General features: G+C 41.0%; 1 protein-coding gene across 7 annotated transcripts; it reads right to left on the reverse strand.

Annotated features, from left to right (window-relative positions):
* Positions 1 to 470: 470 nt before the first annotated feature.
* On the reverse strand, positions 471 to 25255 carry KLHL15 (kelch like family member 15). 7 transcript variants are annotated; one of them, XM_027449050.3, is made up of 5 exons: positions 25116 to 25255; positions 23525 to 23602; positions 22956 to 23052; positions 12674 to 13385; positions 471 to 4549 (listed from the first exon to the last, which is right to left on the reverse strand). In XM_027449050.3, the coding sequence occupies exons 4-5, from the start codon at positions 13376 to 13378 to the stop codon at positions 3440 to 3442; spliced, it is 1815 nt and encodes a 604-aa protein (XP_027304851.1). In that variant the 5' UTR covers positions 13379 to 13385; positions 22956 to 23052; positions 23525 to 23602; positions 25116 to 25255; the 3' UTR covers positions 471 to 3439. The 7 variants fall into 7 exon arrangements, with proteins under 7 accessions (XP_027304851.1, XP_027304852.1, XP_027304850.1 ...); XM_027449051.3 differs by lacking the exon at positions 25116 to 25255 and adding an exon at positions 25056 to 25078; XM_027449049.3 differs by lacking the exon at positions 25116 to 25255 and adding an exon at positions 24934 to 25071.
* Between the last annotated feature and the right edge of the window lie 59 nt (positions 25256 to 25314).

Below are 25314 nucleotides of genomic sequence, written 5' to 3' on the forward strand. Positions count from 1 at the left end.
TATAAATGTGAATCAACTAGGCTGTAACTCACTATGTCCACCTTTGAAATTAAAGGCAAGTACACTTGCTATTTAAAAGGAGGTGATACATTAAGTTCTAAGTATGTAGGTAAGATCAGATTTGCTGGTATTCTTTTAAGGGTGGGGAGGAAATAGAAGTACCTCCCAAGCTTACTGATCAAACACTGTAACTTACCTTTCCCTTGATGAATGAGAGGCATTTAGATGGTCTTAAAACCCTCCTTATATTAACTTACTCATAACACTTAAAATTTGATAGCAATAAGCAGTTCTTTTTAGCCAAACTAATTTTGTTTAAATAAAAACATTAAATCATCTGGAGCTAAATACTAAAAGAAAATACAAAGAGCAACTTTCAATAAAATCTCTCTCTGAGAGAGGACATAAAAACGACTGGCTCAGAAGTTCCCACTGCAGTGGAAAAAAAGAGAATGTAAGCTAATTTTATATTTTGTGTTTGAAACAATAAAAGCATGGTAGAAATGTTAACAAAATTAATATAACATTCTCACATACCCACACACGCTCTAAACCCAAGCAAATTCCAGTCATTCCTAATGTTCGATGATTACAGCCAGCTTCTAGACAGAAACACAACTTCAGGGAAGCTGAAACCAACAGTGCGAGTCGAAACCTCGTGGAATAATTGCTGTTACAGTCCTGAACAAGGGCTTCCAGAACTGGGCATCTGAAGACTGTATCTGCTTCAAAGCAGAGCACCTAAAAATGATCTGGTTGTTCACGTTGGTGTCGATACTCACCAATGACTTCACTGGCAGTTGCTTAGCCCACAAAACTAACAAGGTACTTAAATGCAGAGCTGAAAACTTTATTTGGGACACCTCCATCCTTATTTTTAATCGAGTCTTAGCCATGTGCAGTTAGTACACCTGAAACACGGAAGACCAGGTTTCCATTCCCATCCACATCCATTCCCCAGACTGACTGGTAAAGTACTCCATGCCCATTATGCCCATTAAAGCTTACTTGAGCAGGATTAGATTTTTGCTGCCCCATATACTTAAGAAACACGCTGGTAGAAATAGACTATGAACAGAAAAAAAAAAAAAAAAAAGTGTTTTTTTCTTGTGCCCTAGTATCCTATGAGATAGGTACAGCAGAACATTTTTTACTTGCGCACAGCCAGCACCTCCTGGAATCAGGTATCTCTGCGCCCACGTGGGGCGATGTTCACAGACATCTCATAGTGAAACTGAGGTTTTAGTGTAAACCAAGTTGGCTTTAAGTTAAACTATTAAATTATATTTCTTACTCAGTAAAGAATTAAATATAACTGCAAACCCCAGTCTGCATCAGAAGACTGAATATCAATATTTGGTCCAGTCACTACTGACATAGATAACTGATCACCACAGCTATGATGGCATATATTCTCTCTTTCTGTTAAAACTTATGGAAAGAAAATACTCTATCAATAAACCATTTTTTATGGAAAAGATCCCGCTGACTTGTCATGTAGCTCCAGATCCTCACACCTGAACCCAGCATAACTGCTACAAAGGTATCGTTAAGTATATGGATAAGGAGTTTTAGACATTGTTTTAACTTCTATGGATGATTTCAGATTTAGTTTAGGCAAGTAGGTGTTATTTTTAACACAGGACGTTTTGTGTGATTTTGGTCCCTCTGTAAGTGCATTCTTTTGAGCTCCCTGAGTACAGTACATTCCTTTTCTACAGTGATTTCTGACTGGAAGATGCTGTATAAAGTGGACTTGCATTGCTGCATATGAAGTAGAGTCTCTTGCTTAAAGAAAAACACAGTAGCGTAAGATTTTACAAAATATGCAGGTGCACGTTTCAGCATTTTGCCCCTACATGTCTGAACTAAGCCTCTGACTTCCACACGTTTCTCCTTCGGATTCTAGAAGCGACTACTTTCACGTAATTACAGAAAATGAGGATTAAATAATTACTCATCATTATTTATGCCTTGGCAAATAATTCTTACCCATGTAGTCTGAGTATCTGCAAGTTAACACAATGGACTTTTTAAATGCCCGCTTGGACCACACAGCTCACTCAGTTCAGGCACTCTGAGGTCAGTAGCTATAGGTATGAAGGTTGTTGTCATTTTTTGTAAAAGAAACATAAACGGTACCAACCATCCAACCACCGAGGCTCCAGATTTTTAAAACACAGTAGTTCACAGCAGCTGATAATTCAAAAATTAATAGTAATAAAAGATTATACCACTCCAATATAAGTACAAGCAAAGTCACTGCTGAGAATAAACATAGTACACCCAGTTCTGAAAATAACCGTGGGTCAAAGCCGTACCGTTGTGCATTTGCTTACTTACATTTTCCATTTTCATAAAAATGATGACTGGGCAGCACATTCAAACATAAAAGAAACTCAGGTAAGATATGTTTACTTTTAAAAAATAATTTATAAAATAACAAATTATTAACAGTTCATTATGTAGAATCAATGTAAAGATTTTAAAGTTACTGAATCAATCAGTATATGCTAAAGAGAATTTGATACCAGATGAGGCCTCCAGTTACTTAAGAACTTTGAATTATGTAGTTTATAAATGGAAAATACTATACCTTAAATTCAACAGATATGGCTGACTCTGTGCACTAGTTAAAATATAGCTGCACATGAAAAGATTTTTTTTTTTTTACAGTGTATGCATGTGTGTGTAAATATCTTACTCACCAACAAACACAATGCAGACAATAAAAGGCAGCACAGTAGTGTTTTGAATAAAAAAAGTTCCATTTTCAATTTTGTAGAAAACGTGTAAATTGCGTTTTGGCAGACTCACTGGTACTACTGTACAAAACCAGGAAAAAAGCCATGCAAAGGGGTCAGGATTATTCTTGAAAGTATTTAAGGGAAAACAGAAACACCTAGCAGATTTGAGAATACTTTGCAATTAATGGGAAAAGCATCCAAAGACAACACAAAACACAAAAATGGTTTAGATTTCTTCTTTTAAACCTGGTTGTACCCTAGTATAGCTAATGAGTTTTACTTTGATGCTCAATAAAAAAAATGAGAATAAAGTCTTTCTTCTCTTCTTTCCACAAATATTTTGTTAAATTCAATTGATTTCAGAAGCAGTGTGGTATCATGGCCATAGAAGAAAAAAATTAATGTATTATGGACATGAAATGCTATCAAAAAAAGTAAACACACCCAAAAATATATTTTTCTTTCTCCTACTTACAATTATGTTTGTTAAAAAAAAGCTTTTACAATATCAGACCAACTATTGACTTTTCCAATAAACTTGGTAAGAACTCTCCCTGTACATCCCCGTTTCTCTGAAGCATTTAGCAGTTGTTCATACAGACAAGCTAATGTCTCTGAAGGAATTCAACTGGTTTGTGTTTTCTGACAAAGGAGTTCAGCTTTTCAAATTTCACCGGGTTGTTCATTCCTTTTTAGCTGCAACGTCTAACATGCTCCAAAACATATTCAGGAAAGTGCAAGCTGCAGACTTGTAAGCCATCCAGTTTACACGGCATCCTCGGGTATTCATCTTCTTTCCATTTGTTTTCCTCTGGATCAAAGGTGAGAATCGAATCACTGTAATGACCATTGTAACAAAGGCCTCCAAGAACCATTATCTGTTTGTCCAGAACAGCTACACCATGACCACTCCTACCGATCGGCATAGAAGCCAGTATAGTCCACTGATCAGTATCTGGGTCGTAAACCTCTGTAGACGGACACCCTTGAGACTCAAAGGAAGCCCTCAGAATCACGCAGACACCACCAAAGACATACAGCTTACCATTATAAGAAATCATTTTGTGAAAGCATCTCGCATAATTCATTTTGCACTTGTTTTCCCAACAATTAGTGACCACTTGAGTTCTCCTCGTTCGCTGCTCTACTGTCCCTTCTTTACTGGGATCGAACACACACACTTGCTTAGAGGTTGAAGATGATGTAATTCCACCAGTGATATACAGCTTGTTCCCAAGCACAGTCCCTTCATGTCCGTACTTATTGACTGGGTAGGGATCCACAAACTCCCATTTATCTTCAGTAATATCATACCGTTCGGTTGAGTAAAACGTTTCGTCCCTGGTTCTCCCAGCCACCGCGTAAACATACCTCCCAATCACTCCAACAGCAAACTCAGACCGTGGGACAGACATGTCTGCCATTCGTAACCAAGTGTTCTGTCTTGGGTCATATCTAAACACTTTGGATGAAGCATGAAACTCACCGTCTGGCCCCAGTTCTTCCCCACCTAATAGGAACACAAAGTTATTGACAATGGCAAGGCAGTCTGGTCGTAAAGGTACTTGAGGACCCTCGAGTTCCCACCAGACCCTCGGTTTGTGCAAGAGAAGAATTTTACTGTTTACCATACTGTGTCCTATCATTCCTCTAAATACAGCAGTCTGGGGTTTGGCAGAACGAATTTTGTTCGATTTCATTTCCATCAAAGGCTGTTGGTGAACGCTATGAAAGTAATTCATGGCTTGGTCAACCTCATGTCGCAGCTGCCGGGAGTATCGATAAAACTCTGATGTTTTTACCTATGAATACATTTAAAAGATATTAAAATTCTGACCAAGAGAAACATTCCAGCAAATCTAAATGACTATGTGTCATTAAAAGATTATTTTACTTAGTTTCATTCGGGTATTCTTGAGAGCAATTGCATTTGTGTAGGGAAGGTTAAGCTAATGCACTCTTATCCAAAATCCAGAAGGCATTTGAGAAATTAACAGCGGTGGCTAACAGTTTCAGTGGAATACTCGCATGCAAAAATTAAGCAGGGATTATGCACAACTCAAGTCCCCTAGTTTAAAAATCATTATTCCTTCTCCGTAAAAGCTCATTCATCTTCTGCTTAATCAAAGAAGTGCCAAAATTAAAAGCGCACCATTGTCCTAGTTTTGAAAAACATTCTACACACCCATTCTAGACTAATTTCTAATGAATTCTCACCACAGAGCCCAAGCAGGTATTCCTAAACACGAGGCTCTGCTCAGAGGGCCATTTAATCGTGGTGGAAAGGGAAGGTACACAAACCCCTTCCTTCAGGGCATGTGATCACACTAACCACTTTTCATCATGGTTACCTTACGGTTCCCCCTCTGTGCATCTCCACAGGTTAACACACACCTTCAACACAAGAGGAAAATATATCAACAAATATTCTTTTGCTCGTGCATTTTACTGGTAAATTGCAGATGTAGGTTTGAACTACTACTTCCCCAGTGAGCACTAAAACCTTTGTATCGATGCCTAGTCATGAAGCTCTCCTTCCTGCTGCCATCTCTCAATTTGAAAAGAGCTCTCTCTGCTCTGTTTTTCTGAAAGAATGATTGTAATTTACCTTCCCAGACCTCTACCTAGTATCTAAGCTCATTTAAGTTCCTGAAACTGGTCTGGAGATGATTCCAAAACATATCATCTGATTTGAACGTTTTCATTTATGTAACTCCAGGAAGCCCTCAGTCACCATGTGACTCTTTTCAAAGAGGCTTCACTCTTTCTGTGCAACATTCTGAATTATACCTCTAAAACAAAACAAAACAAAACAAACAAACGAACAAAAAAAAAACACATTCCCAAATATTGCCTAACCCACAAATCCTCTATCAGATTTGATCCTAATTCTAAGTATCTTCCACAAAAAAAAAAAAAAAGGATTGCTTTCTAACACTCTCAATACCTTTAGTTCCTACCAGCTCCAAAAAGAGGAGCAATGCTCTGAAAAAGTGTCAGGTAACTCCAAAATTTCAAGGCAACCACACAATAACATCAGAAACTACTCTATTTCAACATCTGTTCCCCCACTTCCTCCTATTCCCAGGAGGCAAAAGCCCAGACCACCACTTAGGTAAGTGTTTATGGTGTGAATGAGTTTTCACATATATGAAAAGCAGTTTTGAAACAACTATTGTTTATACCTTGTGAATAAAATAGCTCCATAAACAAGGACTATGCAAATTACATTAGCTTGCTGTTAATCGCTTCTCTTCCTTGCATAGTAACCACGATGTTCTGCTATCAGATAAACATTTCAAAAAAATCACTTCAAGCCACATCCCAAACACAGGTAGACTTAAAGATTCAAATAAAATAAAATAAACAGTAAGTTAAATACAAAGAAGTAAAACAAAAATGACAAACAAGGTGGGTATCCTCAAAAGTTACTTTCAAATTCTAGAACAGCACTACAATTTCACACTGTTTGCACCCAAACTGGAGCAATCATTTCTGGAATTAAACAAAAAGACAGATGATTTTTGTTCCACCTATGTGCATCTGAAGTTTTCTTAGAAGATTATGGAAGATCAACGTGCATAAAACAAGCATGCCATCAAAGGCTGGCTGAGAAGGGAGGTGGTGTTTCTTTCCTCATCCGTCTGTCTTTACAATTCTGTCTTTAGACCTAGAAATGGAAATGCCAGCTGGAAACTGGCATAAGCTTCATATATCCTCGTCACTCTACTCCTTTATTTAGACAGCCTAAACCTCACACCATGAGAGTACACGAAAAGAAATGAGGGATCTATCTTATTTCAGAGACAGCCTCTCAAGGCCAAGGAGCCCATCTCTCAGTAGTTTATCACTACTTTTCTTGATAAGGGCACTAACATCAAAGCAAAGCTTCAACCTCTTACCTTAAACCAGTAAGAAAGACATCAAGAAGCAAACGTAACCACCAGTTATAAACGACCCTCTCAGACTGACCTATGTCTGATTAGCTACACAGACAATCTTAAACAGAAAAAAATATGTAAGCACTGGGAATTCTTACAATATTCAGAAACAAAAACTAGGGTGGTACGCTGTTTATCTATACACTAGGAAGAAAAGGTACTTGGAGGCTTCCTAGACTTTGCTGGTGGGGAAAAACATCAGTGTTGCTAGCCTTCCACCTTTCACCAGCACCACCTCAGCCATATAGGAACAGTACTTCTCCCAAGACTCAAATGATGGTCTAAGATGAATGGTGGGATGTGTCTACAGGAACAAGTAGAGACCGTTCATGCTTGCTTGATATGAACAAAGGCAAGGCAACTGTAGGACAGTTTGCCCACTTTCACATTCACCTGTGTTCGTCTGTGTGAGATCTGGAATTACTTGAAAGTCCTACCCAGATCATAGTAAGGAAAACTTCCCATACACCTACACTTTGGAATAATTTTATAATACCTTTAATTACTAGCATGTATAATCAAAAAGGGAAGCAAGCTTTAAAATGTATGTGTTTAGTGGTTAAAATACAACAGAAAGTTGTATATGTTTTAGTTTCAGTAAATTACAAGCATGGCCCACAACAAGCCTGCTGTGCGAACTGCTGTCTGATACCAAAAATATGCTAATGGAAATCCCTCAGCGTTCAGAAGTAGGCTAGAAGTAGAAAAAGTAGTTGTCCAACAAATATCTAAGTGCTTAATAGCAGACCATATTTTTCTGTTAAGTTCAAATGGAGAAGATCTAGAAAGAACATGCACCTAGTTACCAACATACAATATAAAATTAAAGAGAATGTTCAAAGCTTGTGTGGAACATCTGATAGATGGAGATGTAAATTTGAAGTAAAACAAACGTGCGTGGTAAGAAGTATACCATCAGCTCTGTAGTGATAATAAAAATGTTAAGTGCTTCACAGCATTCCCAGAATTTAGAGAGACTTTCTGTTCTCTTGCTGGAGGGTCTCACAGAAAGCTTGATTCAGACTTCCTTACCAACACCAGTCTTATTATAAAAATGAAATTTAATCCAGGTGATAAGTCTTCCCTCCTGTGATTTTTTTGCATTCTTTCCAGTATTATTCTTCAGTTTTCTGGACAAAACCTTCTTAGAGGTTCTGCTGGGATACAGGATTAATATTGGGACATAGCTACACAAAGAACCATAGGAGAAGTACGTCATTGCACCATCTACTAGTTACAGTGGTTCACAGTCAGACTTCTAGGTACACAGTCAGAAAACGGCATGAACAAAATGAAGTGTTTCATTCCATAGAAAAGATGAAGAAAATAATTAAAAGCCATTCACCTCCACAGCCCTCCTACAGGTAGCCAATACCAAAACTTTACCAAAATTGTCACCATCCTTCCAGGCATAGTAAATTGGAGCTGGAATGCATTTTCTCTTCTTCAATTTGAATCCATGAGATACTCAGTAAAGAGCTCTGATTCTCTAAAATAAAGCAACTATTCATCACTGACTATTTTCCTGCAGAATCACAATGCATGCAAGTTAAGGAATTTTTCTAACTGTATTCTGAAAAGAAATAAACCCAAAATATGTGCCTTTACATTAGAGTATCTAGTCTGAAAAGCAAGCCCTATAAAGGATCAGATAAACCCCGTGCTATGTCAGTGTTATTTTTCCCCTCTAACAGGGAAGATAATGAAGTGCAGGGTAAATTTCCTTTAACAGAAGTCTGCCTTCAAAGCATAGCTTTTTTTTTTTTTTCCAAGCAGCCATTTACCACTCTCGCTCTATTTGTATTTTTGTTACTTGGTCTTTTAGTAAAAAGCTTACAAAAAATAATATAGAAAGGCTGCTTTTGAAGTGGCCAAAATAAACATCTCTTATTTGTAAACTCAGTAACTAATTCTTAACATGTTATTATCTGAGGTAGATATTAGCATAGTTCCTTCTGTAGGACTGGTAAAAACTCTGAAAGATTTGGATGGTTCATAAAAAAACTCCACGATTTCTAGCTACATAAGCAGAAAACTATTTCAAAGGTCATAAAATTGTACCTAAGTTTTTTAAAATTGCTAATTCTGAATGTGTAAGTGAAGCAACTCAAACTCAACTACCAGGCACGCAGAAGCTATGCTACGTCTTTCCAAAGAAGATGTATGTAACAGATTTCTAGAGCTAACTCCACCTTTTACTTGCAAAACTATTAAAAAATAAATAATCGAGATTTGACTAGAGATTAGGCTGACTCAAAAGATCCATCAACTCTGCTATAATTCATACTATTTTCACATCTCCTTATCTCTGGCCATATTCTAAACACAATTACAAGCCTGTCAACAAACATGATTAAATTTCTGGCACGCTTACTCCAAGTCAAAATTCAGTCAAATTTAAAAAGTTACATGTATGTCTCTAAAAGGGCAGCAACCAAATTTACTTTGCAACCCAACATCAGTATACATGACACTAGGTAAATTGCTGTACTTAACTTTTCCTTTCTCTAGCATGGGTGATTACTTTGTTACAGCCCATGGCCAGTGTGAAAACTGGGTCAGTACCTGCATAAGACTTTGAAGGGCTATTCTGCGAGTGCTACAAATCAGGTAGTGCTTTTCAGCCTAGCTGTAAAAAGACAAAAAGACTGTGCAGCAAGAACAGTGCTCTCAGAGTGTCTCCCCAGTTAAAAAAAAAAAAAAAAAAAAAAAAAAAAAAAAAAAAAAAAAGGAACAGCAAGAAAAATTATCACAGCCGAGCTAGAATCTAATAGCAAGAACTCTCCTATAGAACCAGAAATCTATATGCCAGAATTGAGGTGCTCAGCACATAATAAGTACTGCCAGCAAGTCTATCCAAGTCAGAGATAACCTTCAGACAGAAAAATATCACGTGCAGCACCTATTTAAGAGAAGTGGGAACCACTAACCTTATCCACTAGACACTTATTCTAAACCTCAGAATATTAAATATGTAGAAAATAGTGATGTGTAATTTACTAGATATGGAGGTGAGGAAAAAAATTATAGACAGATACATTTATCAAAGACAAAAATCACAATGACAACATTATAATGCCATCTTTTCAAAAGCAATCATTTGCTAGATACAGAAAAGCACATACTCAAAGATGGACTAATTAATGTGCTTTTCATCGTAGCTCTAAAGTACAAATTGAGGTACCTAGTGATTAGTAAGCTTCTGATTTAAATTCGGAATTTATAAATCAGCATGGACTAGTCATAACACACTCTAAAATATGGTTATTTGAAAAAACTTCCACGATTTAAGGACAGAGATTTTTGAAACATTTACATCTGAGCAGTACACAGATCGAAATCAAAAGATGAAGGGAAAGCATAACATGGTGTGGTGGTTTTACCGTACTGGCCAGCTACACATGGTTGCATACAGTAACAGAGAAAAACTCAGCTTGCCTTAAGACTTACAAGAACTATGGGTAGGTTTAAAATAAAGGCAAATGTAATGTCTAATGGAACTTGTGCTTCTCAGTCATGAACCTTTCCTTTTCCAACAATTTCTCCAAATCCTTATATTTATCCTTCCATTTTCCTCATACATCTATTTTAAGAGCCAAACAACAAAGTACCTATTCCTACTTTAGAGGCAGCTCTTCCAGGACCGTTTAGAGCAAGCAAACAAACCACACCTTCTCTTGTGCATCCCAAATGCATGTCAGTCGTGAGGTATTAACTCAGTCACTCATCGATTCCTTTTTAAAAAGACAAGGCATCCCACTCAGATTGTAAATCTCTTTTTAAAAAAGCTGTAAGAAACAGAATGGCCTAAGAGGCAAAAAGTATCCTTACTGCAACTTGCAAAATTATGTTATGTAAGTTATTTATGTACTATAATGACAGGCATCTCAGAAATGCCTGTTAGAAAGGTTACATAAGAGTACATATGACATGTCAGTGAGTGTATTGTGAATTCTGAGCTTGCTGAACCGTAAGAGTCAGCCTCAGACTGTATTTGGTACATTTATGCAGGAGTTTACCATGTGCTGGCTTCAGAAGGAGGAATTCTTGTCTGATTTTTGATCTCCAGGAAAGCAGAGTAATCAATATCTTCCCCCTTGTACACACAGTAGCAGGTTTTCCTCAAGTTACTGACAGAACAGTTAACTGACACGTTATTTTATTAAAAAAAATATGTGTTTTTGTTTTTTTTTACATTGGCTTCAGCTGCAGATGTCCTTTGTCACTTGTCATGTTGGATTACTCAGTGCTCTCTAGCAGGTCAAAAGACAAATACATTTCTAGCTGCAGTGACGAATGACATGCATATTTAGCTGTGCTTCCCTGTGCTGAACATAGCACTGTGTCCCTGTAGAAAGTGCACTGGCGTCTCTCCGTTGCCACATACAATTATGGGTAGGGCATTCACAGATACAGCTTTCACCTGTGGGTATATAACCCAGGACACTGAAAACAGCTTCTCTCCTTAAGTTCTATCTGTTTGGTAGCTGCCAAGAGAAACCATGGAAAGCCCTGTATGCAGGACAGATACCAGTGATATCAAAAAACAACTTCAGAAGTTACACCTGAATATAACCCTAAAAGTCAACACACACTTTTCACTTGCGCTTGCAGAAATTTCATGGGAGACAGCTTGATCCTTGAACTCCTATCCCAAAAACTCAAAGAGCTGAAGCCTCTTCCACATGAATCTTAACCTATTAAATTGACTTTAAGAATACCTGGTGAATCCTAACAGTTTTCCTACTGAAAGGCTTAAATTACATAAAAAGGTAAAAGCTTTATAAAAAACAAGGCACCACATGGTATCTTGCAGAATCCAGCTCTTACTAGCTGGAAACATTTTAACCCAATATAAACATTCCATTAGTGTTCTGAAACAATTCTAGGTAATTAGATTTATTTTATGTCCACAGGCTAATACAGGATCACCAATATATTTTATGTATTAAGTTCTCTACTCAATTCACACACAAAAAAAACAACCCATTTAAGGCCCAATACAGGGCCTTAAATCCTATTAATTCATTAGGAGGTGAAAAACATACAAATTAAAGTTCGTCTGATTGCACAAAATTAATAACATAATTAAAACAAAATAGCACAAATTAAGTAACTCTTAACTTGAATACCTTTACTGCTACTAGCCTGTGAGAGAGCTGATTATGAGCTTTGTAGCTCTCTATTGTTGACAATAAATATTCCTGAGATTATCAGGAACTAAAGAACAACATTTTTTGTCTATTCTTCAACAGAACAGTGGAAAAAGCAAGTTCTCTTTTAGACCCTCAACATACACAGTCATCAGATAAATTTTAGATCACCTATTACAAAGATTCCTCTGATATTCGAGGTCATTATGTTTCACACTGTCAATCACATTTGGTTGCATTATTTGTCTTGTATAAAATCAATTGCACGTGTAACTTTGAGGGACCGGGACTTAGTTCCAACTTCTGTGTAACAGCACAAGTACTGAAGATACAATAACAACAAAAACACCCTGCAGATTTAACAGCAGATGACACTTTTCATTTGTAAACAATTAGAATTTTTAAAAAAGTACTTAAAACACACAAACTCCACAGTCAGAATGCTTTGATTATATTGGTAACATTTGTCACGACATATGCCCTACATAACACGTGCAGTCCCAAAATCTCTGGAAAGCAAGAAGCAACTTGTAGAAAACAAGAATGATTAAAATAAAACTTGATACAGGTGACCTTGTTTTAAAACATCCTTTCCATATGAAATCACTTAAAACACATGTACTGTAAACCTACCTGTTCTCCAGCCACTGTACATACTATTGTCTAATAAACATCTTAAAGTATTGTCATCCGATTATCTTCTACAGGTATACTAGAAAAATAAATGGTATATTTTTGTTCCTCCTAACAGCACTGGGAATCTTACCTATTTAATGGCATGCTGCCCTAGCTAAATGATGAATCCTGTCTATTGCTTTTCAAATGCACCAACCTTCTCAAAAACACTGGATGGTGTCATCAAACAAAACCTGATGTTCTGAATGATGGTGTCCGTATGCCTCCAGCGTCTTCTATCATGGCGCAGCCAGGCCTGAACAGCTTCATACAGCTCTATCTCTGGAAATCTGCTCAGATGATCATTATCCAAGTAAGACATGAGCTTCTCAAAGCTCAGATATGAAAGGAAGTCAGGTCTGGACATGAGCGGCACAAAATTCTCTAGCAGAAAGGAGTCCAGTTTTTCCCTGACTCCTTCGATGTTTACACCAAAATCATCCAGGAGTCTCATAATTTCTGCACAGTTTTCTAAGCAGATCTTAGCTAAGAGAAAAGAGCAGCAAAATTTTACCACCTCTATAAGCTGGACATACATGGCAGCCTGAAGGATTTCATGAACAGTGTTCATACTCAGTTCAATAGTTCCATAGTACATGAACTGGAGGACATGACTGAAGCCTGTAGCTGTCAGACCTTTCAAATGGATTTTGTCCTGATCTCGTTCCCGCATGTCAGCTGTGAACATAATCCTGAAGTAATCACTCTGGGTGGCAAGCAGTGCTTTATGGGCCTGAAATTGGTGGTCTTCAATGACAAGTGTGACATCAAGAAGCAATCCCTCCTCATACAGTGCTCTGAATCCAGCAGAGACACTGGTGTCATGGATGGAGGAGCTAAACCCTTCCACGTCCCCTGCCATGAATCACCTGGGGGAAAAAAATAAACATAAAAATAAAAATAAATTTTTATTTCTAGTAATGAACACATCACAAACTCTTCCTGACCAGATAAATCCTAACTGAAGTTGCTTTCACTAAGACTTAAAAGTCTTCCCCATCCTTTTGGTTTTATCTTCAGCTGAGAAATTAACTGAAAAAACAACTTAAGATTCAAAATTTAAATACTTTTCACCCCCAAATATTCTCCTTTTAAAGAAAGGATGATGAACAAGAAGAACTATGCAATAATACCAAAGTAATTCCTCACTCCACACTACCTAGTGGTCAGATAATGAATATACAATACCAAAAAGCTCACCATTGTTCTCCCTCCTTCCCCTCCCCCCCAGTCTTTCTAAAGAAGGCATCTCAGGAGAGCAATGAAACACACTCTTGAATATGAAAGGTTTCAGAAAGGAAATGGAACTTCCTTAACTTCAGAACCAAGCTGCAAAAGAACTGTACGAGGTGTAACATAAAATAAATAAATAAAATTACTCTCCTTAAAAACGTACATCAATTTACTCAAAAGTTATTTCTGGGAAATGAAACATTCCGCAATTCGAAGATACTGTTTAAGTTTTCTGTGTCTCATTTGTCCCACAACAATATAGTCCAATTTTCCCTCTTGTTTCTTATTCTCAGAATTATTTACATAATGAGATTTATAAACTACAAAATACTAAAGGCCACAGGAAGCACTGACAGGATCAAGTCACAATAAATAATATACTATCTACTGGGTTTAGTGAAGCTTAACTGCTTTTTAAAGTGCTACTTCTGTTCAAGCTAGGGTCAACAACAATTAAGTCAAAAAGAAAATAAAGACCGGCAGCATCTTGCCCTGTAAAAGTTAAGGAAGATTAATAATCAGTAAAAAGCAGTATAAAAAAGTACTCAAAACCCAAGAATTTGTCAAAATCTTGCTCACCTTCCTGGGGTCTAGCTAGGGTGCAGTTCCGTTAAACAGCTTGAACCAACCTAATAATTTATCACTATTCACAGGGCAATAGTGTGCTCCACTCTCCCTCTGTCCTCAACCTGGAATCTAAGCTTCTGCTGCCTACTTTGTGCCACTTCTGCTGCTCATTGGACTGCTCTGGAAAACCCATTCAGCTCTTAAGCCTGGTAGAAAATAAACCATGGGGAAAAACAGAACCAGAGAGTGACCAGGTTGGCCAAGGTTTCACAACTTCACAGAGCAGTTAGCACGTTGCACCCCAAGCACCGCATCCTGACTGCTGCCATTCTATCGGCAACGTATTTTATGAACAGATAATCACCTCCTCTCCTTAACTCATCCACACCCATTCTGGGAAACAAAACCTGAGATTTTCTTTGTCTACACAAAACTACAGTGGTGTGTGGGTGTTTGTAGCCGCGCCTTGTGGAATTGGCACCACTCCCACACTGTTGAAGCCTGCTGACAATCATAGAATAGAGTTAAGGCCAGGAGCAATTCAGGCAAATTAAGGCCTTAAAGCAAAATTCAAATTCCTCAAAGTTAGAGCAGGAGCAAGGGAACAAAGTTGACAACCCAAATACTTTCCAGTGATCCAGTATCCATGAAAGGTAAACTCCAGAAAGGTAAATCATCATCGAATATTTTCCGCTTAGCTGTTGATAATTCTTGTATAAAAGCAGGAAAGTATAGAATTACTCTTCTAACCCTTAACATCTCAAAAAGAAGCAACAAACAGAAGAAGAAACATAAAACCTGGCTTCAGTAATTTGCTTTCCAATAGGAACTGTGATATCAAATAAAAGACAAGCACTAATATTAGATTTTTTTTTCTTTCATTAGAGCACTTCTAACACCTCCCTGTCCACCTCCAGTTCTCTGATGTCTAACAGTAGCTGAGCTCACACTAAATTCTTCTCTCTTTATGAAACTTTATGGTTACTTTAAACAGGCTTTAAATGGGCTCCCCATTTTCACAAAATATAGAGCAACTTCTATATACAACTGCCTCTCCATCGGGTTTGAAACTGGACACGGGGTTCAAAGGTTAGTAGGAATCCAAGGCAGCAAAGCTGGGTTAGCTACATTTCTTTAGAAGATAACTAAGGCATACACCTCAGCTTCAACTCCAAGGTGAATGGAGATGACAGGACAGAAGGACAGCTGACATCTGCAAATGTGAGACATGAACAGAATAACAGAAGAATAAATAAAAATAAAAATAAAAAAAAAAATATATATATATACACACACACATATATATATAAAAAAAAGGACAAAAAAGTCACAAGAGAAGGAACATTCCCCAGGTGACTGAAGCAATATATAATAATCTGAAAACAATGGGATTTCCCATCACACAGGTGACAATCTTGTGGAAGGGGTTTCTTCAAAACTGTACATATGTTACTGCATAAATAAACACCACACAGGAACAACACCAGTAAGACATGTTGGGGGCCTTTGCCCTTAACTTGAGAAGGATAATTACATTATACATACTCTGCAAACGAGAGGAACTCGGGGATTTTAAAAGGGTGCTCTCATCACCGTCAAAGCAACAAAAAAGGAAAAGTCAGCAAGCAAAGACAAAGAGAGACAAATCCCAGAAGGTAAAAGCACCAACTCCAGAGGAGCAAGTCAGGTGATCTTTTTAATGATCTTGATAAAGTCACAATATCCAAAACCCAGCATCAGACAGTGATCTAGGCAACTGACTGTAGATGGCCCTACTTGAGCAGGGGGATTGGACCAGACAACCTCTCCAGAGGTCTATTCCAACCTCAGCCATCCCTTGATTCTGTGATCAAGGTGTTTTTATAGCAATTGCTTTAATTATTTTTTTTAAATTGATTAAACAATAGTAAAAAGAAAAAAAAATCAGAAATAAATTATTACAATTCAAATTTGTATCTATCAAAAAGTAAGGTGGTAGGAATCACCAAAAGGCAATTAAAAAAAAAATGCACTGAGGAAATGCCTATTAGGTTCCAATTTTCACATCTCCCTAGAAGTGGTTATTTGGTAAAAAATAAATAAATAAATAAATAAATATATATATATATTAAAACAAGAAGTCAGCCACAAAACTCAACAGTAACAAGGTAGTCAACACTCTGAAATTATTATTTCAGAATGTTTCAGAGAATGTGATGTTTTAAGTCACTTAATCTTTCTTTTCACATCTCTGCTTACATTATTTTTAGCAAGTCTACAATTTTCAACCTCAAAATGCTTCCTCCCAAACATCACACTGCATTTAATGGATGTCTTAGGAAGACACACAAATAAGACTTCACCAAAACCCCATCTAAAGAAGCCTCAGAATTTTACGAGTAACAAGGAGAAGACTACTCATCTCCCTCTATTAAACAAAAGGAGTAAATACTCTTTTTCCAGTATAAACCCATACACAATATCAGAAGTCACAATTTTCTTTAAAACTCAAAATTATATTGGCCAGTGAATATACTTTAACAAGGGGTTAAAATAGTTTTCTACAGAGTCTTCAGCAGAGACTGAAAGAGTAAAAGTTAAATGCATATTATGACCAACTGGTAAAAATCTCCATTGCTATAGCTAGTATTCCAAGTCAAAAGCAAACAGCAACATGGTAGCTCAAACATTTAAAAAGCAATACAAAATACTCTCAAAGGAAGTCATTTTTCTAAAGCACAGCTATCCTATTCCTCCCACGCAGACACTTGCAATCTTCGATGTAATTCTATGCACTATTCAAATGCTGCAGCTTATTTCCCAGAAGACAATAACGTAACAATTTTTTCTTACTTTCAATAAAAATGCAAAATTCAGAGGTAGATTTTTTTCCACCCATGCAAATCACAATAGCACACTTGATTTGACAGAAGACATGTAGCCTACAGTGATCTGTACGAAAATGGAACAAAAAATTCCAACGTATAAACAATAAAGGGAAAAACCCCCTAAAGCTGACATTCTGCATTGTCCTGCGCATAACAGAGCTGATCAGTGTAATGCAGCACAGGAAGTAAGATTCTCTGCTGAAAAAAAAAAAAAAAAAACAAGACAAATACGCTCAACCTTGTTAGCTTTTCCTGACATTTCTTCCTCTTTCAGCACATAATGCATTACAGTCTACTCTGCTGCGACTGTAAAAGCTCTTTCTTGGAACATTGATTTCTCATCTTTATTCTGCAGTTGTAATAAATGTCTGAAAAGCCTGCTCCAGACTGCTTTTTCTTGCCGAACAAGGAGAACCTTCTTTCCTCAGGGTCTGAAGCTTTTAGTCACAAGTAGAAGAAATGGAGGCTAAATGCACAGGCTACTGAGAAGTTATGGAATACTTACTTGTGGCTTATGCCCTTCTTGATTTCAATATCTATCCAAAAGCAGTACTTCCTGAAAAAAAGCACCCTAAAAAGAAGCACCTGTATTTAATACAGAACTCTGTGTGCACTTTCTAGGGATAGAAATGTATTGTCCCAGTAAAGCACTGACATGATCAGGAACAGCATCTGAAAGGCAAATTTCTGCTTTCCTTTCCTGCTGTTCCTTAATTACTCATTTGTGATGCTGAGACAGAACTAGCAAGCTTCATATGAACTACTTGTTCATTCTACCTACCTCAGAGAAATTCTAAGAAAGCATCTATGTGAACACAGCTGAACCATGTTTTTTTCACATAATAGAACACCATCTCCAGGTTACACAAAAAGATATTTCACAAGACATATACATGTATAGCTGTGTTTTGGTAACATAAAGTACTAAAACAGAGCTTAAAAAACAGAAATCTGTTCAATCTATCCCATTCCTTTCATCTGTCAAATGCACGCATTTCAACCTAAATTTTAAAGCCAGTCTGTACGCTTTATATAGCGCAGCACATAGCAAAAACTGCTCTGAGGAGCACTCTTTCACACTAACTTTACTTAAAACAACACTGTCCTGCACTAAGGCAACATTTCTCCATAGTCAGATTTTATACACATACGTGAAAATAGACTACTTACAAGCAAAACTTTCACAGTCGTATACACTGGTCACTGAAAAATGGGCCTTTGAATGCAGATAGGTAATGAGTGTATAAACATGTTTATACGGTATAGATAATTTATCCCCCAAATTAGGCCTCTATTTATATGGTTTGACACTAAACCCACCAAACTTTGTCTAAACCACCATTTTTCCTCACAGTTCCCCACTAAGTGCAATGGAAGGAATTATATAAAAGTGAGAAGGATCAGTAAGAGTGGATATCAAAACTTTCCATTGCCAGAATAATTGGAGATGCAGGAAACAAAGAAGCACATCAAGTTTTTGTATGTGTAAAACCCTTTATAATCCTAAATTTTGGAACAACTTTTCTTAAACCTCTCAGCATTATCTGGTAGTTCACGCTGAGGACTTCACCCAGCCCGAGGTGAGAATTCCAGAAGCATCCAGTTAACTTCAGAAGTGAAGAGTTGCAGGCTTAACAGTCACAGAGCCAAAGGAACAATGCTGCCAGAACTTCAGAAGCTAACACTTGGGTACTCTTGAAAACTAGCCACTGCACAAGGCATTTCTTTTAGCGGCATACATCAGACACCGACAGTCTCTACCTGTGTTGCTATCTCCAAGCAATCCACAGCAGCATTTCTGCAGCAGATCAGTTGCCTGTGAGGTCATCATGGTTAAGCTAGAAGCGTTATCAGAACTAGTTATAACCAAACATACTTAAATGACATATGGATCGTCTCAGCTCTGCATGTTTATACGTCACACTGGAAGTGTGCTTCAACCACAGCGTACAGTACTGGGAGCCTTTTGTTTTGAAAAAACCTCTAACCCAAAGCAGATGTGTTGCTGCTCTTAGATATATGTACTCATAATGGATAAGGTTCTCAACTCACATTGCTTGCTGTTCCTAAAAAACAGCATTACAACCCAATTTAGTCTTTCTGCACTGAAGAATCCAAATGCACATACAAAAAATTCTTTAAAACTAAATGGTTCTATTGAAGAGTGTAGGTATCGCATACAGTCAATTTAGATGAATACTAACAGATTTTGTCAGAAACTTCACACTTTACAATGCTAACAACCAGAGAAGAATAATATGCTCACCGGATGAGCCCTTAAATCAAGCTTTAGGATGATAATCAAAAGTTGTCTGGTGAAAGTGGATGCTTGACAAGTTTTCAAGACTGCCAGACATTTGCAGTTGCTTGACCAGTTTAATCTCGCCTGACTGAATCTAAACTCAGTTTCTGTCCCATGAATTAACATTAATAACATATATGTTAGTTTTGCATAGTTTGCCCATTAGGCGGATGACGTAATTGCACCTCGCAGACATCGAGAGATTTTTAAACCATTTGGCTAAACTATCACTGCAGCTACACCTTTATAAACAATGTGCACCAGAGCTAAGAACAAGCACAGCCCAATGCTGTTCCAGCTACATTTACTGATGTCAGACACGATGTCTAACATGATGTTAGACATGCAGTCTAAAATATTTCTAATAGAGCCATAAGAATGAGAATCGTCTCTAACAAGAAAAACTTGTAACACTAATATGTAAGACTTAAATGATGGCAGGGATGAAAACTGAATTGCCACTGCTCTCAAAGAAGGACCGCCCTACCTTAAGTGTCAACATTATTTATGTATTTGTAATTTATATAATGATTATATCAAATGTCAGAATGATATTGACCAGTGATTTTCTCATTGTCAACATACTATGAACATCATCACAGCGGATTTTATACAAGAAAATATCAAATTAAGTATTTCCTACTCAGTCACCAAAATCTAATCCTACATGTTTACAGCAAAGTGTTTAGGCTCTTATTACATACAATTTTAGCATAATAAAAGGTAATGAGCTATAAGTTACTACTTCATAAAAATTATTTTTAATTAAATTTAGGATATCTTAACTACTTCTTAAAACTCATCGACTTGTTTGTTATCATCAGTAAATTTATTGCTAACTCAGCTGTGCTTTTTAGTAGTCCCCTCTGAGAAAATAAGAATGATGAGATTGTGCTCTTTGTCCAAGATGCACAGCTTTTGACCCCACTGTCAAGTGCCAACTTAATTTGTCAGGACAGAAGTCTCAAACTTCTACAAATCAGCACCAAATTGGCAGCTACTCAAACAAAAAGACCCAGTACTACCTCCAGCATGAGTTCAACTTATCTGTTCTGCTTCACCTGCTGAAAGGCAGATCAGCACGTGTAGATCCAAACCAGCTACAGGATATAATTAAGGAAAGTGAAAGGAGATGAGTGACGGTAGGAAAGCTTATAGGACATGTGGTAGAAATTAAACACGTTGGCTAGGTGTTGGAAGGAAAAAACACAGAAAGGATGTTGACGCATGGTGGTATGCCAAGGGGATCCAAGTGTGAACTGGGGTGATGGTGGTGAAAGGGCTGGGTTATGTCCTAGGAACAAGTATATGACACAACAAACAAGTCAACAGGACACCACACCTCAGCAGCTCTGCCTTTTTATCGGGTAACAGCTTTATGGTTCCCCTATTCTTCATTTAAAGGAATGAAAGAGACTTCAAGTTTTTAAGTGACGTTTAAAACAGGTCGAAGCCCCAGTACCAATCCTGAGTGGCAGGCTACTCCCGCTACCAGTAACCACTATTTTTTCTAATGCCGCCGATCGCAAAGTAGTCCTTTCCTGCGGCAGGCGCTTGGCTGACCCACTTCAGCTCTCCTACCGACGCGTCCCACACGGCTGAGCGGCCCCGACCAACGGGGCAGGAGGGCCGGCGGGGCCCGCGGCGCCGCGCTGGGGGCCCCCGCTCTCCCGGCAGCCCGCCGCGGCCCAGCCGTGCCGCCGCCCCCTCCCCTCCGGCCGCAGGCACGGAGCTCGCCGCCTCGGCCGGGCTCCGCGAGCGGAGCGGAGGAGGAGGGCCCCGGAGGCCGGGTGAGACGAGGGGGCCCGGGCCGCCCTCGGCGGAGCTGCCGGCAGCGGCGCGGCTGGCGGCTTCGCCTACCTCTGGGCGGCAGCGGCGCTGAAGACGCGGCTCCTCCCGCGGAACCGGCGGAGAGGAGAGGGTGCCCTCCGCCTAGCATACAGCCGGAGGCGGCGGTAGCGGCGGGCCGCGCCGGGGGGCTGGGGAGAGGGGCGAGGGCTGAGGCGAAGCCGGGAGGAGGCGGCGGAGGAGGAGGAGGAGGAGGAGGAGGAAGGGGGGACCCCGAGCTCCCTCCTCCCCGCGCTCCGCGCTCGGGGGGAGCCGCTCCCCGCTCCGCCCGGCCAGGGGCGCTCCGCGCTGCCCGCCCCCCGCGCTGCCCGGCGCTGCCCGGCGCCATGCTCCCCGCCGCGGGCGCCCCGCGCCGCCCGTCACTTCCGCCGCCACCTGCGGCCCGGCGGGCAGCCCGCGGGAGGGGCCGCGCCCCGGGCGCCGCGAGGCGGCCGCCGCTCCCCCGCCCCGTAACCCGGCGCCTCCCCGGGCCGGGGCCCCGCGACGCCGCTCTCTCGCTTACCGGGGGCGAGCAGCGGGCGCCGGCCGCCGGGGATCGGGAGAGCCGTGCCCAGGAGCGTCATCTGCTCGGCTCCCCGCCCGCCGGCAGCCACCTGCGGGGGCTCCGCGCCTCGGGGCGGCCCCGCGGCTCGCCAGCCTGGCGGCGGCCCTCGGGGCACGGCCGGGCGGCTCCCGGCGGGGACGCGGCACCGGAGCGCGCTGCGAGCGGCTGCGAGCCCTCGGCGGAGCTGGCGCAACTCCTCCCCCTCGCAGCTGGCCGGCTGCGGGAGCCGCAGGCTGAGCACAGCCGCCGCGCTCCGCACGGGCAGCCCCGCCGGGCGCGGGCCGGCTGCACGGGGCTTGGCCGTGGCCCGGCCTTCACCTCCTTGCTTGGCTGTACGAGGCCAAAAGCAAACCCAGCCTTCCCCGCTGTAACAGGCTGCACGCCCGCTGCCATCCTCCCCGTGCGAACTGCTGTTCCCATCCCCTTCGTGCCAGTTTTCAGCCGTTCGTCGCCACCCCCGGCCCGCTCTCGATGAATAAAACAGCAGCGCAGCTCCTCCAGAACTGCCACCCTGACCTGAGCGTCTATCCCACCTCTCACAGCTTCACACAACCAACTAGTTACTCCGTGCTCAGCTTCACAAAAGACTTCCCGCTGCTATTCCCGCTCTGTCCAACTGACCTCCTGCTGCTCCCTCATGGCCTACTTACTCCACGTTGCAAACAACCTGCTCCCATTCACTCCCTCGAACCAGTGACCTGACCTCTCTCTGCTCAGCCAACTTCATACCGTTCCTCCTCACGCGCTTACTCACGCAGTAAATTTGCCCCATTTCCCCGGTCACAGTTTCAAAACCTGTTACTTGTGCAGTTACGGTGAGACAACCAACCTTTACACACCCGCTATCCCAAAGCTGCTACCCTTCCTGCCTCCGAAAGACAGGCTCTCCCTTATTCGCAGGCTATGTCCTCTGCTGCATCAAGCACATACACTTTGACAAGGAGAATCACTGCAGAATACGTTCCACACATGCAGAAACCACACAACTGAAACACCATGCATCCCTCTGCCCTCTTCACTTTTGGCCTTCATAGTTCAGGGAGGGTGTAAACAGCTAGCAGGGCTGTTTTGGTTTTACCTGACTGTCATTTTGCTGTTTGCAGTTTGTGGCAAGCTGAGGTGTGAGATGATCTTCGGGTCTCTCCTATACGCTGCCATAGAAATGGACCTCAAACCTGGCAAAAAAAACAAACAAAGCAAGCCAGCCATTTTTACATACTTGTTCTCATCATTATTAAAACATGCATTAAAGTATTAAAGAGTATTAACAAAAAAAACCACTCCTCCTCCACATCAGACAATTTACCTCCACTGTAAAAGCCATAACTTGTTAATAATGCTTCAGTCTCCTAACTAAAAATGTGAGACTTAAATTTGGGCCCCAGACAGCAACGAGTAGGGTCAATACTACCTTAATACTAATTTACATAGAGATTTAGGTTGACTCCTCTCATTTAGGTATCTGTACAACCTCGGTTATGAAGTAGTTACCATTGGCTTAACTGAGACTATTGAAATTAATATAATTCTGGACTTAAGTTTTTGAGTTTTATTAGTATGCAGTTCACTATTCCATTTCTATAATTTAGACATTAAATTTAAGCATGCACGTATCATATACTTGACAGTTCCTAGAAAGGTTTTTACCTTGTTTTGATTAGACATTTGCAGTCTTTAGACTTTCATTTTTCTTCATACTACACATATTCACAAATACGGTGAACCCTAGTAACAAAACATCAGAATATGCAAAATGTAGCATTTCGTTGTTTAAAGTAGGCGCAACCATTTGTGTATTTTTTCCCATTCCTGGCAGAATTCTTGGCAGGGATTAAATCATTTCTAAAGATTTCTGCAAACGTGACAAAAGCTGTTTCTGTAATTTTATACTGCACTGCATTATTGCATAAGTATATAGCTAAGTAACTGTAGAGTCTAGTATTTTCAGCTCATTTTCATGCCTGATGTTGAGGCAACTACATTCAAATACCACATCGCACTCTCACTGTAATTTGTCTATCTGTCATAAGCATGTATTGTTTCTCCCAAAAGCAAGATATTTACAATTCTTATGTAAAACATCATGTGGCCCGATGAAAGACTAGAAATGTAAATGTGTTTTATTTTTGTGCAGAATTACTGGGTTGCAAGACATAATACATTTTGTCACTGGCAACATCATCACCGTATGGTTTCTTGCCACATTCTTGTACTCTTTTCTTCAAAACAAGAATGCCGGCAATGTATTTGCTACGGGTATATACAGCAGGAGTCACTCCTGGATCTTGTAGCAGGAAAGTATGGGAATAACATTTGTGAAAGTGGGAGGTTACGCGCGCTGTTAAACCAGGCATACCAGTTTTGTACAGATTTCCATCATCGCATTTCAATCACATGTGTGCTGTGTGCCTGAGACCTATTGTTTTCACCCGAGCAGCTAGCCGGGCAAAATCTGGGAACCTCCACATTTTCCAGTAAGCAAAACCACTGTTGATGAATATGGATGCATCTGACAGCGGTTACTCATTGTGAAACCAGTTGCTCTGATCACTGAAGAAATCCTATTAGAGCAGCAATCTCCCCTAGGCCTTTAAGAAGTTCCCATGGAGAAGTCAATTCAATTCCCCACGGGGGAGGGCTGTGAATTTGGCATTTAGTCTCTGTTAAGTTTCTAAAACGGCTGTCAGCACTGATCAGGGGCTTTATTCCATTCTTAACACGTTTATGTTGTGAGCACGTTATGTTGCTGAACGCAGCGTGCATTTGGGGAGGGGAGGGGGGGGTTGGGGGCTGCTGGGTATAAAAGAAGAGCTCATGGCTTGGGGCAGGGCCTTGTATCTGCCCCCTGCAGCACCCCGCCTCCAGAAGCCAGCAGCGAGGGCACGAACGGGCTGTCACTGGGAACCGCACCAGGCTGGCGGCCAGCGGAGATCCCCGGCCCGCTCGCGGTGACATGTTTAAAGCCGTTACAGCCGTTACAGCCGTTACAGCCGCGGCGCTGGGCGCGCACACGGGCAGGCGGCCCGCCCCCCGCCCCCCCGCCGCCCCCCACACACCTCCATCTCCGGGCCGCTGGACGCGCGGTGACCGCCGCTGACGCCTTCACCCCCCCCCGCATCCCACGGCGACGCCCGATCCCCGCGGCGGCCGTTAGAGCGGCCGTTAGGGCGGCCGTTACCTCAGCTCAGCACCGCCCCGCCTCCCCCCCCCCCCTTCCCCCTCAGCCCGCGACCGTTACCCGGCGGCCCTCCCGCCCCGCGCATGCGCGAGGCCCTCCGCGCCCCGGCGGCGCTGCCGCACGCGGGGCCGGGTTGCATCACCCGGCGGCAGGGCGGCGGGGGCCTTCCGCGGGGCTGCCCCGCGCCGCGCCTGAGCCGCTCCCTCCCCGCGCCGCCACCGCCGCCCGCCCCGCCGCGCCGCAACCCCCTGCGGGGCGG

Source organism: Anas platyrhynchos, chromosome 1 (genome assembly GCF_047663525.1).
Source record: "Anas platyrhynchos isolate ZD024472 breed Pekin duck chromosome 1, IASCAAS_PekinDuck_T2T, whole genome shotgun sequence".
Classification (NCBI taxonomy): Eukaryota; Metazoa; Chordata; class Aves; order Anseriformes; family Anatidae; genus Anas; species Anas platyrhynchos.

What these genes read in the sequence shown, in the direction of transcription:
- KLHL15 (XM_027449050.3), bottom strand. Translation starts at nt 13,378, where the DNA reads ATGGCAGGGGACGTGGAAGGGTTTAGCTCCTCCATCCATGACACCAGT. An exon ending in CATCCAGTGTTTTTGAGAAG is followed by an intron (nt 4,550 to 12,673) that starts GTTGGTGCATTT and finishes ATGTATTCATAG; the next exon opens with GTAAAAACATCAGAGTTTTA.